This window comes from Aulonocara sp. 'chitande type north' Nkhata Bay, linkage group LG17, assembly GCF_057382095.1.
Source record: "Aulonocara sp. 'chitande type north' Nkhata Bay isolate Kocher_YH1m ecotype deep benthic linkage group LG17, A_spYH_male_GT1.1, whole genome shotgun sequence".
Classification (NCBI taxonomy): Eukaryota; Metazoa; Chordata; class Actinopteri; order Cichliformes; family Cichlidae; genus Aulonocara; species Aulonocara sp. 'chitande type north' Nkhata Bay.
In genome coordinates this window covers 17496563-17510126 of record NC_141360.1, presented here as the reverse complement: position 1 = coordinate 17510126, position 13564 = coordinate 17496563, and the positions used below count along the sequence as shown (strand labels likewise).

At 38.2% G+C, this 13564-nt stretch overlaps 1 protein-coding gene across 2 annotated transcripts in view; it reads right to left on the bottom strand.

Annotated features, from left to right (window-relative positions):
* Positions 1-1809: 1809 nt before the first annotated feature.
* Positions 1810-13564, bottom strand: part of arhgap39 (Rho GTPase activating protein 39) — a 74253-nt gene continuing 62498 nt past the window's right edge. For both annotated transcript variants that reach the window (XM_086270226.1, XM_086270225.1), the window contains one exon: positions 1810-12390. In XM_086270226.1, the coding sequence (XP_086126352.1) occupies positions 12196-12390 (195 nt within the window). In that variant the 3' untranslated portion in view covers positions 1810-12195. The remainder of the gene's footprint in view (positions 12391-13564) is intronic.

Genomic DNA, 13564 nt, shown 5'->3' with positions numbered 1-13564 from the left:
AGAAACAACTTTGAGCCACATTCAATGTATTTATCCCAAAAAGTTGATTGTGTTTGTCTGGACGTAGTGTTTTCAATGAGAGAAACATTTTGTCACTCATCCAAGTCACTTCTTCAGTCTCAGCTACTGCAGGTTTCCCCAACCTTATGAAAAGTACTTTTGCACAGTAACTGAAACTAGCACCACTGACAAACACGGGCTGTGATGTCAGTTTCTTCATTATTATTATGCAAATTGTCATGGCAATTGATCAACAACCATTGATCAGTGGTCATCATGAGCATTATTCAAAGAGAGTTGGGGAACGCCTGCAATAACAACATCATAAGATGGTGACAGATGTACCCTTAGGCCCCCTCATTGATTCAGAGAGGGTCTTTCCCTTTTCACGTAAATGGCCTCCTTGACTCTGCACTCAGACCAGCGTTCCTCCCTGTCCAGGATGTTACATCCTCATCATTGAAAGAGTGTCCACTGGCCTGTTGGTGTGAATAGACTGAAGAGTCCTGGCCTGACGAGGTAGCTCTTCTGTGTTGTGGCATCTCCTTCGCCAGAGGTTGTTTGGTTTCCCCAACATATAAATCATGGCACTCAACAACGTGCACTATATTACTCTGTTTGTATCAGGGGACAGCATGTTTTGGGGGGTTTAAAAACCACAGAGAAAATGCATCTCAACTGTTTCAATACTTCTGACATATATGGGATCACTAAGGGTTTTCGCTTTTGCAGCAGTTGTCCTTCTCTCCTGGATTGGCTGGGGCTTTCTTTAGGTGCCTTCCCAGCTTTGACAAATGTCCAGCTGGGATAACCACATTTACTCAGGGCCTTCTTTATAAGGTTGGGGAAACCTGCAGTCAGCTGAGACAGAAGAGTTCCTAGGATGAGTGACGAAACATTTTCCCCACTGAAAACGCTACGTCCAGATGAACAGAATCAACCTTTTGGAATCTTTAAGAACTTTAATCAGATGTAAAAAGTCATACACAAGTTGTACCTTTACTATAAAAAACAAAAAACAAAAAAGGCAATGTTGACAAACTGAACTTTAATTGCAGGATAGTTCTAGGATATTTTACAGGATATTTTATGTAACCAATTTTATCAAGGGCAATTTATTTAATTTTAAAGAAAAGGAAAAATTGTAAAAACAAAAAACAAACAAACAAAAAAAACCCCAAAAAAACCAAACAAACACAAAAAACCCTGAAACAATCAATTCTAAACTGCTGCTAAATATTTCCCTAGCCACGCAGAATGAAATCCCTTTGAGGATGGAGAACGCCAAAAAAGTTCCCAAACTTCCTCCAAGTTCCAGTCCAATATAGGAGCGATGAGTAGAGCAAATCCCCAAAATACTAAATCAAATTTATACTCTACAGTGGATTGAAAAAGAGAAGCTAAATCCTCTGTAAAATCCAGTGCATATTTCAGGGTCTTCGACTCTTATGCTCACTTTGACGAAATCCTGAGGAAATAAAACGTAATTGTTTTTATACAGTTTTAAATCCTGTTCTTCTCCCCATCAAATCACTCAATTCAGACTTTTCACATATAATTAAAAGAGTTTAAAAATGAAAAACACTTTATTACATGTTGTGCTTTTTATGTTGTAATTTAACATGATCTAAAAGTTTATTTGGTGACACAGAAACAGAGTATTTTAAAACTTTACATGTAGTTTGGATCCACACAAGTCTATATGGTCTGTGTGTAGCCCTATTGAGAAATGCCCACAAAAAATTGGACACATCGGCGTAACTTTGTGCTGAACATTGGGGGGGGGGGGGGGTGTCAATATCTCTGTCCAAATAAATAAATCTGGGTAAATTCCCAGACGTTTAAACCTGCAACTCTTTTGCTGGTGAGTAAAGAAAATCAGCAGCCTACTTATGCAAGATAATTCATAATTTTATTGGGAGGGGGGTTATATTGGTAGGGTCTGATTATTGGGGGTTGTCATAACCCCCCTAACCCCCCTGGAAATTATGCCCCTGCACCAGACAATGGTTTGTACTCACTCAGCATCAGCACCACCTGACTTTGATGGGAGAGGTTGACAGATAAAATTACTTCATGATCACTGCAGCGCAAGAACAGTGAAATAATGAATTAAATTGTGAAATAATTAATAGTTCGTCAGTTAAAAAACATAGGAAATGAATAAATGAATTATAAGGAAATAAACTGATATTTAATTACTTAAATATTAATTATTTCCCATGTTTATTAATTAATGACACATTAATGAACTAACTGGTGATGTATTTATTCAGTTTTCAGTGCTTGTGGCCCTCCATATTTAAATGAGATCCAATCCAACTTTGAATGATGATTCAAAAGCTGTAACATAGATTAGGGGATTACATGTAAACACTCTCTTGAGCTTTAAATTTCCATTTTATAAAAGTCATTTACTGAGCACTTGCACAAAAATCTCTCATCTTCCCCAGCTGTGCAGGCAGCTGTTTTGTAACAAACTGCACAGAAAAGACAAAAGGCAATGTGGTGGCTGTCGCTGTAGGTGGTAGAGCAGGTCACCTCATCAGGTTGGTGGTTTGATCCTCATCTCCTCCAGTGTATGTAAATATCTTTGGGCAAGACAATAATCCCAAATTGCTCTTCGATGCCTCCATCAGAGTATTTATTTTCTGACCGTTTTCTTCTTCCCACATTTTTACACAAACATATATACTTTCTACTCCTTATAATTTAAAAACTGACTCCTTAATTTATGTTTAATCCATCCGAGGGAAGTTTTTATTTTACGTCGCTGCACACCGTCAACCAATAAACCGATTTGAGCTGAAATGGAGGGAATAATTACACAGAAAAGGCAATCCTATTCATGTATCTGTCACCAGGGCTTATTGCATACAAACAAGTGAAAGAGGCAAAAACACAATTTATGCATCATTTATAGCACTGTGCTCAGGGGTTAAAGTGGGATAGAACGACTGCAGATGGTCACAAATTGTTGTTGCGGTACTTCAGCATCTACCTAGCACTACAGAGTAGCAAGCATTAAAAGCAGTAACATTTGTTTTTCAAATGCAGCACTTTTTGTCAGCTCATCAAATAACAGCAAATACACTCATTTATGTGCAGTTTGTTGAATACTTGAATACTGTTCATGCTAGCTAATGTAATGCTGTATTTCTCAGGGAAAGAAGATTGTGCGATAACTTCACTCAGAGAAAGATGGAAGAAAGACAGGAGAGGAAGAAAAGAGCTTAAATGTAAAGATAAAGATAAAGTTGTGTTTTGTTTATGTTGTAAAACCTCCTGCAAAACAAACTGAGGTAACTAACTTTGTATTATTCCAATCAAAAGGCAGTGTCATCCAGGATAAACTGGTTACCTTTTTATATTGTTTTGAATTTACAATAATGCATTGTGTTGGACTGGTGCAAGTAGGTGTGGTGTTCATGGTCAGAGTTAGATAACATCTAGTATAAGGAGAGCTGAAGATTCACTTTATTCAGTGAATCATCCTTTACAAAAACTGTATACTGTCTAGCATAAAGACAGAACAAACAGTTGGGAAAGGAAATTTTAGAGGATCTTCAGTGTTTTGGACAACCTTGAACACATTATTAAGGATATATTAATGGGAAAATGTTGATATATCCAATCTTGTCAGTTTTCATCATGTGTTTATTTAAAAGCACTTGGTCCTCCTTGAAACACCCTCTACAGATAAATGGATATAGTCCAACCAGCTCTGCCATCATGTCACCATCAGTTTTTCACTGTGAAAATTCAACATTTTATATTTAAAAAATATATTGTTGTATTTGTAACTACCAAGCTCCACCGAGAGTAGTTAAGACTTTGAGTGCTAGAGTTGTAATATAGTATAATTAACGATAAAAGCCAATCTAACATTTAGACTCAGTTACTCTATACCATTAGGAACTTTTATCTTTTACATTTGGACAAGTAATATTTCGTGGGTATTACAGGTATAATAGGAATTTTTTGATACTTTGTATCATTCTTATAGCATTCTTTTTCTGCTCTGACTTTGTGCAGCTCACACTTCATTCAGCCTGTTGCTGTGAGATTTAGGATGCATCGCACTAAAGATGTTCTACGTATTTTTTCGTTATTCCGTTGCCCTGTACTCATGATGTGTAATGACAATAAAGTTAAATCCGAATCCTTTTCTGTGTTGTGCTAGTTGAAGAATGGAAATCCATCATGGTAGACTACGTGAGCAACACGTGAAGACAGCTAGGAAAGAATAAAATATTTCATGCACATATAAAGTCAGAACTTTCTAGAAAGTTCTTTTCTTTTTGCCAGTGCAGGGTGACTGTGGTCACTAACTTGGTATGAATCCCCAAAAAGCCATATGACAGCATACAGCATGAGTCCCTCTCAGCTAGAGATTATATGAAGCAGTGATCCTAACAGTCTGAACCAAAATCAGTCTCTGCTCTGGGCGTTTCAAAAGACGCATGGTTATAGAACACTGAGTGTTCTGCTTTATAATGAGTTGTGCAACAACATATTAGTTTGCCATATGAATTGTTTATTAAACCAGCATCTGTTACACTTCCAGAGTCTCCTTTAAGACAGAGTGTGAGTGACAGTGGACAATTAGATACAAATGAAAACCTGGAGAGCTGAAGTGGAGAGCAGTCTTCTGTTCATCTTTGTTTTATATCATCTACACTGACCACAAATTCATTAGTAGGAACTGTTAGAAAACAGTTTTCTGAAAGCAGTCAGAAAAAATGGATTAAAACGAGCTTCCTCTTATTATTGGATTTTTAGATCTAAATACTAAAACATGTATTTAATGTAATTCAGCTTGTTTTTCTAATGTCTTGTAAATTCAAGACAGTTAAGACCCTACTTCTGCATGCTCACTGGTTGATTTACTGGGTCGATCTACAACCATCTTTTCCATTTAATACAAACACACAACATGAGTCTGGTCCTCCGTGAGGATTTTCACCTACTAAGTGGTCTCAAAAGAAATCAAACATTTGGTTGTGTTCATACATACACACAAAAAATAGCTGTCGTGGGAAACAAGTTTAAGTTTTGTCTATGATTTCAACGTCTGACAACTTTAACTCTTAAAAACATTTAAGAGTTCACTGGTCACATGTGAGAAGTGTCAGTGTTGTGACATCTGACCTGGATGGGGAGCACTAGCTCACTACTTTTACTGTCTATTTTAATTGTTTTTTTCCCCTCAAAGGTTTAGTTGAGTTTTGTTATAAGTTAGAAGTCTTTAGAGCTCGAATGAGGAACTTCATCTCACTGTGTCATCAAGAAACAACTTCAGCTAAGCTGGTTTCTTATGCTTTCATTTCTCAATGACAAAAAACATACAAGTAGATTACAAACCACAAATGTGTTTTTAATGAATTAGTGCATTTTGAGATTTTGGTTTGTTTGTTTACACACCACGTCTTATTTCAGACTGAAAAACTTCGCTGTACTTTATCTGTTGGATATTGTTGCATAATTAATGAGAGAATTCTTTACTGGGAAACAGAAAAATTCGGAAATTCTTTGTAATATAATAATAATAATAATACATAAAGTCTTGTAATACTTCAAACTATTTTTTCCTAGATCCAAAGACACTTCATTTCAAACATACCACAGCACTTTGAGTCAACTCCTGTTTACAAGTCCTGATTAATAAAGCACACCCTCTGTCAGTTCTTAGGTTTACATATCAAGACAGAATAAAACATCAGGTAGTTCTTACCTGGTTTTCTTAAAATTAGTTAAATGCAACATCAGATGAACAACACATTCACTGTGTAATTATATATTCACCCCCCAAAAAATAAACTGCAGACGCGGTGAGTAGAAAAATTAGGTAGACTGCATAATTTTAGAGCTTTTATCAGCAATAATTTGAAGTAATCATTTTCTGTATGACTAGAGTGGAGTAAAAATTCCTCCACAATTTTTACATTTTGTCAGTTAATTTTTTCCCCGTTCATTGCGCTTTGTGGGCATTCAACTCTCATCTTCATGCCGTAGCATTTCAAAGTCTGTTGTTGACCTACTGGTGTGCTTGGGGTCATTTTCATTGTTGCATAACTGAAGTCTGACTAAGTTTTAGCTGTTGGACAGATTTAACCTCACATTTCACTCAAGAAATAGTTGGTATATAAAGGTGTTCATGGTAGACTCAGTGACTGCTCAACAAACCCAATGATCACCCCTGGGTGTTTGTTGTGTCTCCATGTGTGGCACTGTGCATTCAGATACGGTTTTTAAAAGCTAGGCAATGCTGCCATGTTATTTTGAGAGAGAGCAAATGGGCTGGTACTTAGTGTTTTTTAAATACATTCAAAGCACTTTCTACGACAAATCATGCCTAAGCACTTTCAAACATTCACACACACTGTGGTGGATGTATCCTGGTCATCTTGGGGTTCACCATCTTGCCCAGTGATGCTTCAGCAGTCAACCAGTTGCTTTAAGATAATTGCTGATTACTTTCCTCCTTTCAATTGTGTTAACACAATGCCAAGACTTTTATAGGGTTGGTCAAATGTGCTGATGAGCTGCTACCAAGTTGTTGTTTTTTTTGTAGGGACAAGGTAAAAAACTTGGGCGTGTGGTTCGACATGGTGCTCTCTTTCGAGTCTCATGTAAAAGAGATAACAAAGACCGCCTTTTATCATTTGAGAAACATCGCCAGAATCAGACAAGTTTTGTCAAGCGACACTGCAGAGGTTCTTGTCCATGCATTTGTGTCCTCACGCATTGATTATTGTAATGCTCTTCTTTCTGGGCTACCAAAGAAAAGTTTTAGAGGTCTACAGATGGTACAAAATGCAGCTGCTCGCATTTTAACAAGAACTGGGAAATTTGAGCACATTAGCCCTGTACTGAACTCTCTTCATTGGCTACCTTGTCAGGTTCGAGCAGATTTTAAGGTCCTGCTGCTCACCTACAAGGCTTTAAACAGACTGGCACCTTCATACCTCTCCGACCTTTTACATCTTTACGTTCCATCCCGTGCTCTCCGATCTCAGGACTCTGGCCTTCTAAAGGTTCCTAGAGCCAGAAAAAAGACTATTGGAGAGCGTGCTTTTTCTTTTGGTGCCCCGTTTCTGTGGAACACCCTCCCTCAAGATATTAGGCAGGCATGCTCTGTTTCCGGTTTTTAAAACTAAGCTGAAGACACATTTGTTCACCCTATCTTACAAGTCTTAATTCTATGGCTTTCAGTTTTAAATTTTTACTGTTTTTAACTTGTATTGTGTCTTTTACCTGTATTGCTATGTATTGTTTTTATTTATTTTTTATCTTTTTAGTTTCAAATAGTTGTACAGCACTTTGTTTGAAAGCGCTTTATAAATAAAGTTATTATTATTATTATTACCTTACAGAAAATAAGCCAAAATGGAAAACAGCGCGTACAGAAATTATGATGCATTTCATATATTGTAATGATCTAACGAATTAGACACCCTCGGATGCCCTTTACTAATTAAGAAATGCTAAGGACCAGAATCTTTTATTATGCCCTGACATGTAAAACCTTATAATTTAAGGAGGGTATACTGTCTTTTTATTGTGACTGTATATTTTCCATAATTCAGAGGTAGTTTCCCCAATCATGCTCATGCCTCAAGCTTCCTTATTTGGAAGAAGGGGAAATGAATTTTTATTTAAAAAAACAAAACAAAACATGTTTAGCTTGAATTAATAGTTGACTGACAGTACATTTAAGTAAGCTTTACTTAGAAATTGTGCAGCTAGCCCTGCAAATGGTGACCTGTCCATGGTGTGCCTCTCACCCTGTGAGAGCCAGGATAGGCACCAGCCGCTGTCTTAAAAGTTAATATCCTTCTCTAGACAAATGACTTCTCTGGGCTTTAAAACACTTTCTGTTTTTTAACAGGTGGTAGGTAGAAACCTGTGGATGTTAGAGGAAATGAGTTAAAATTGCCACTTTGATTAATGTAACAAAAGGTACACTTTAATTAGACTTAAATAAAACTGAAAAAATCTCACCCACCCTGGTCCTTTCACAACAATCTCTATTACATATGGTGCCTTTTTATCTGTTTTTCTGTACATACTTCTTTTTACATAGTATGTACAGTGACAGTGTACATTTGATCTATGTGGAGTGTGTATTTCTGAGTCAGTGAGCTGTATAGACACACTATGACTTTCAGCTGTATTATGGAAAGAAACACATCCAAATTGAGATTCACAGTCAAACATCACCATGTGTGAAAAGATACGCAGACACACTTGTGCAATAACACAAGCGCTCATCTTCGGGAGGCATTAAGCAAATATCCTTAAATAAATACAAAATAAATTAAATCATATAAAAGAATGTGTTAAAAAATAAAAAAAGAAATTCTGTTACATATTAAAACAAATCGCAAACACAAGTAACAACAGTACTTGCTCATAGACAAAGAGCACAAAGAGTACAGATGGCTACAATCTGTAAACAATTATGGACAGAAGGACAAACATGCATGGAGACAGACACATCCACATGTCATCAGTGTGTAGAAAGGACTAGTGGACCTAAGGTGGTGGTGGATGAGGACTTTTTCTCTGGGATGGGAGTATTATGGAAGAGCTGTCACTTCTCACTTCCCGGTCAAGAGGTATGGGCTGCAGTGCTGTGTTTGACAGCATTATTGGCAGTGCTGCTATCAGCTGCTTTCCTGGATGTGTTGCTCATAGATGGCTCGGGACTAACTGAACAGCACCAAATTCTATGGCAGAGTGAAAGGACATGAGCGTTTCATCAAAATTTCCAGAGTGCAAGGTCATTTACATTTTTTCCACACCAGAAACCACTGAAGGTTACTATTTTGCTCGCACTATAACTGTGTACAAGTTTTACTGTAATTGTATGGTGATAACATAGCCATCGTTGATACAGGAAGAATTAAAATATTCTCCCAGTTACACAAATACCTGCTTAAGGCGAGACACTACCGTTAGTGTTTTTGTGTTATTTTGGTTTCATAGTATGTCTTCTTTCAGAATAGTGGAAAGAATACAAAAAGATATACACATTTAGATTTATTTTTCTGCACTGGACATTTATGCAAATGTTTCACAATGCAGAATTTCTCAAATGTGAGTTCTCTCAGTCAGATACCGGGCAACTCAGTGTTCAATATTATTTGAGACATGCACAGGAGGAGCCAGAGATGTATCCACCAATCTTTCAGATAGACACAACTCTACCACCTGACACACAGCTGCCACAACTACAAGCTGTCCCAGGTGGGCTCTCATCCATGTACTGACCAGACCAGAAGTCGAGCTTATGTGTGCTCAGGGTGGAATCGCCTCATGCTATCAGTAGTGACACTGAACCTAGTGTCTGTAATATACAGTGATCCATACACTGCTTAAAAAAATTAAAGGTACACTTTGAAACCACATCAAGTCAACTCAGTGGGGAAAAAAGTCATGTTGGGTATTTATTTTAATATGGACTTGGTAATGGTAGGAATTGAAGAATGCCACATCATTTGAGGGAAATAAAAATTGTCAACATATAGAAGGCCGAATTCAAAGATGCCCCGAAATCAGAGTTTAAAAAATGATGCAGCAGGTTAGTCCATTTCGCAGAAATTTCATTGCCGCAACTCAAAATGCTGCAGTATTTTAATAGTTTGTATGGCCCCATGGCCCCCTTAACACCATTGAGGCATGCTCCTAAAGAGAAGACCGATAGTGTCCTGGAGGATCTCCGTCCAGATCTGGACCAGAGCATCAATGGGCTCCTGTTTTGTGTGGACTGAAACATAATGTCCCAGAGGCGTTCTATCCTTCACCCACCAACAACTGGGGAGGACACCAGGACCCACTCCACCAGCGTAGGGTCTGACAATCGTTCCAAAGCTTTCCTCCCGATACCTAATGGCAGTCAGGGTTCTGTTGCCTAGCCTGTAGAGGTCCCTGTGTCCGTCCAAGGATATGCATTTGCAGACAGTCACCACTCACCACCAAACTGATCATGATGAACAATATTACAGGTTCTCCATGGCTTCTCCAGACCCTTTCATATCTGTAACATGTGCTAGTGGTGGACTTGCAAATTCTGGTATTCAATGGCAAATGCCAATCGGACTCCCTGGTGCCAGGCAGTGACCATAGGGCCCACTAGAGGACGTCAGCCATCCTCATGAAATCTATTTCTGACTGTTTGGTCAGAGACATTCCCACCAGTGGCCTGCTAGAGGTCATTTTGTAGGGCTTTGAGTTGTCCTACTGGTGGATCTCCTGGAGTAAGTACTTGTCTCCTGGAACCTCCAGACATGGCAAATTTTCTGGCAATGGCACGTATTGATGTGCCATGTTGGTGGAGTTGGACTACCTGTGCAGCCTCTAAAAGATGCAGGCATTGCCATTGTCACCAATAGTGACAATGACCTTAACCAAATGCAAAACTAGTGGATATAAACAGTCAGAAAAGACAAGGAGGGGAAAAAATGTCATTCACCTGCAAAGCCATTCCTGTTTTGGGTTTTTTCTCACAGACGCTCCTCTAGTGCACCTAGATTTAATGAAATGTTAATTGAAGTAACATCAAAACAATTGATACAACCTTCTCTGCTACTTAATCTGACCAGCTCACTGTCACAGAAGTTGGTTGACTTGATGCTATACTCTGATTCAAAAGCATCCCTTTAATTTTTTTAGAGGACTGTATATGAGGAGATTGAGCTTTTAGTGTGCAAGATTTCTTTTAACCATTTTCACTTTGTTCAAATGTGGAAACTCCACTTTAATAACCCTTTTTAAACAGATTCAGGGCTTTCTATGCGTCATTCAGAGTCTAGTTTGTGATAAAGTATTGCAGAAGATGAAATAGTTGTCTCCTGAAAAAGTATTCTCCTGTACTGTCACTCATCTTACCTGGTCTGACCTTTAGTTCTTTAATTCCAGACTTTTCAAGATCTGCATGTTGGAAGTAACTTGTTATGTTAACATTTCTCAACAGTGAGCCACATAAACAGCCAACTTTTTTTCATAATGCGGCATACAAAATGTTTTGTTCAATTCAGACCTCATGTGTAGCACGTACTAACAATTATAGTGATCAGAGCAGTCACATCCAAAAAAACAAGGAGTCTGTGAGCTAGTGTTCATGCTCTCTTCACAAATTGTCTAATTAGTCAGAAAGGTTGTCACATTATCTTTTTCTTTAAAACGACAGGTGTTTAAATCATGTTTAATTATTACTTGTTATTAAACCCTGTCTTTCTTCCACAGCGTCTTTTGTTATCGCTCACTCAGCTCTGTTTTTTCCCTTTACTCCCAACCAGCTACAGATGGCTGTTCCTTCTACCAGAGGGTTCTTCCTCCTCAAAGAGATTTTTCTTCCCACTGTCATTAAGTGCTTGCTCTTAGGGGGTAGCCTGATTGTTGGGAATTTCTGTCTATCATTGTAGGGTCTTTACCTGACAGTATACAGTGCCTTGAGGCAACTATTGTTGTGATTTGGTGCTACATAAATAAAATGAAATTGATCTGTGTTTGATTGTTGCAGTCACACACAATGCAGCACGCAGTGTGTTTGAACAGCAGCTTTGTTCTCACTGGCAGCAAACAAAAATTCAAAATGTTTTCAGCTGCCATAACTTGACCCGATCCCTGTGCCGATGATTTTTACTGCTCTATAACTGTTTGGACAGTACTGAAGATTGCAGAAAGTGGAATCCTCTGGGACACTGGTGTACGCTGAAGTAGGAAAACACAAAGGAACATTATGTAATAAGCAACAAGGAGTCAACCTTTGAGGTCAGAACTCCAAGAACTAAAATGAACCTTTGAATCTAATGAATTGAGATCTTTCCTAAATCCCTCCTATTCCTCTACCCTAAGTGTATACTGTAGAAATGTATGTGAAGGCACACACTGTATTGTCATGTGAAAACCTTGTAACGCTAATATAAAACACAAGTGTTAACTACGCCTGGAGAAACAGAAAAATAGCAGTTTCATCTGAAAATGCTGAATGGACATATTCAAATCAAGGCAGTTTTCTGATGCTTTTAGGAAAGTAAACACATTGGAGATTAAGCATCCAGCAGCAATAAAATGTGTATTTCGATGTTCTTGTGCTGGACAGTACTGAAATGTGATGGAGCAAGTTAAAGGGAGTGCGGAGGAAGCAGGAGTGAGTGAGTATGGAGGATGACTGTGTGCAGCTGGGGGTTATAGGATTCCATCCATGAAACTGGTGTCTAGCCGCTGGATGAGCACCCGGATAAAGGACATCTCCTTGCGAGTATTTTCAAAGATGACCCTAGGATCATCAGACTGGCAGCGCAGACAGTTGGGAGCCATAACCATGGCCAGGTTGTTCACATCCATTTTGGTGATGGCCACATTAGCAGGCTGGGCAAATACCTAGACAAACACAAGGAAAGATCTCTATCTAATAAATGCAATAACATTTCAAGGTCTTAAGCATACTGTGATGATCTGGCAGGCATAATATTACAGTGCTGGAAAAAGATTATGTTTTGTGTTTCTCTAAAGCTCATATCTGATCATGGTCATTTAATTTGGCAACACTATGTAAATGTGACTCCCATTGTGCTGCAGCTTTTTTGTTTTAACAACAGTTCTCAGCTTTTCAGAACTGTTGAGACCAACTGCTGTAATTTTAAAAGCCAAATGTTTTCAGATTCTTTAAATAAAATGTCATAGTATTCATAGTTTTCCATAGTCTCCTTTGTTGTAGTTTCTGCCAAAATTCACAACACATTTTCAGTGGTAATAGATCAGTTTAGTGTGGATTGGTATTAAGATAACCAAATATCAGATATGTTACTCAAAACTGTTATACATCATTATATATCATTCAGAAAAACTTGAAATGTGCACTCTTTATAAATGGTTGTTCTTGACTCAGTGATTTCCACAATCACAGAAGAGTTGTTAGAGAACAGTTTTCCACTCAGTCCATCTCAAATAAGCTTGGGCCCAGGCAGAACACACCGTTTCTGGATTATACCTGTTGCAACACAAATACTCAAAAGTAGATGATGAAATAGCAAAGTTCTTTGCAGGTTTACACTAAGAATCATTAACATTATCAGTCTTTTATCTGCTCTACATACATTCTTCTTTATAACTCACCCGCTCTCAGATGCTGTTTTAATATCCAGTCACGTTCAGTTCAATTCAACTTTATTTATTTGGCAGCAAATCACAACAACAGTTGCCTCACGGTGCTTTATTTATTCATAACCAGGACTAGGGAGGGGCATGTACGGTGGGGATGGTAGGTGGTAGGATGACAGATGTTGTGAAGGAGGGCGTGTCCCATTTTGACCTTGGGACTTCCAGGTCACAGATGTTAGAAGTGAAGAAGTTTCTCGGATGAGAGAGGTGAAACGTCTTCAAGAAACTTAAAGAAGTTCAGACGCTTTTCTTTCCAAGCTCCTTAGACAACCCAGAACATAAGTCCAGAACTACCTCAGCAAAAAAGAACAAGATGGTAAGCTTGAAAACATGGAGCAGCCAGCACAGCCTCCAGACTTAAACCCCATCAAGATGATTTGGGATGAACTGGACA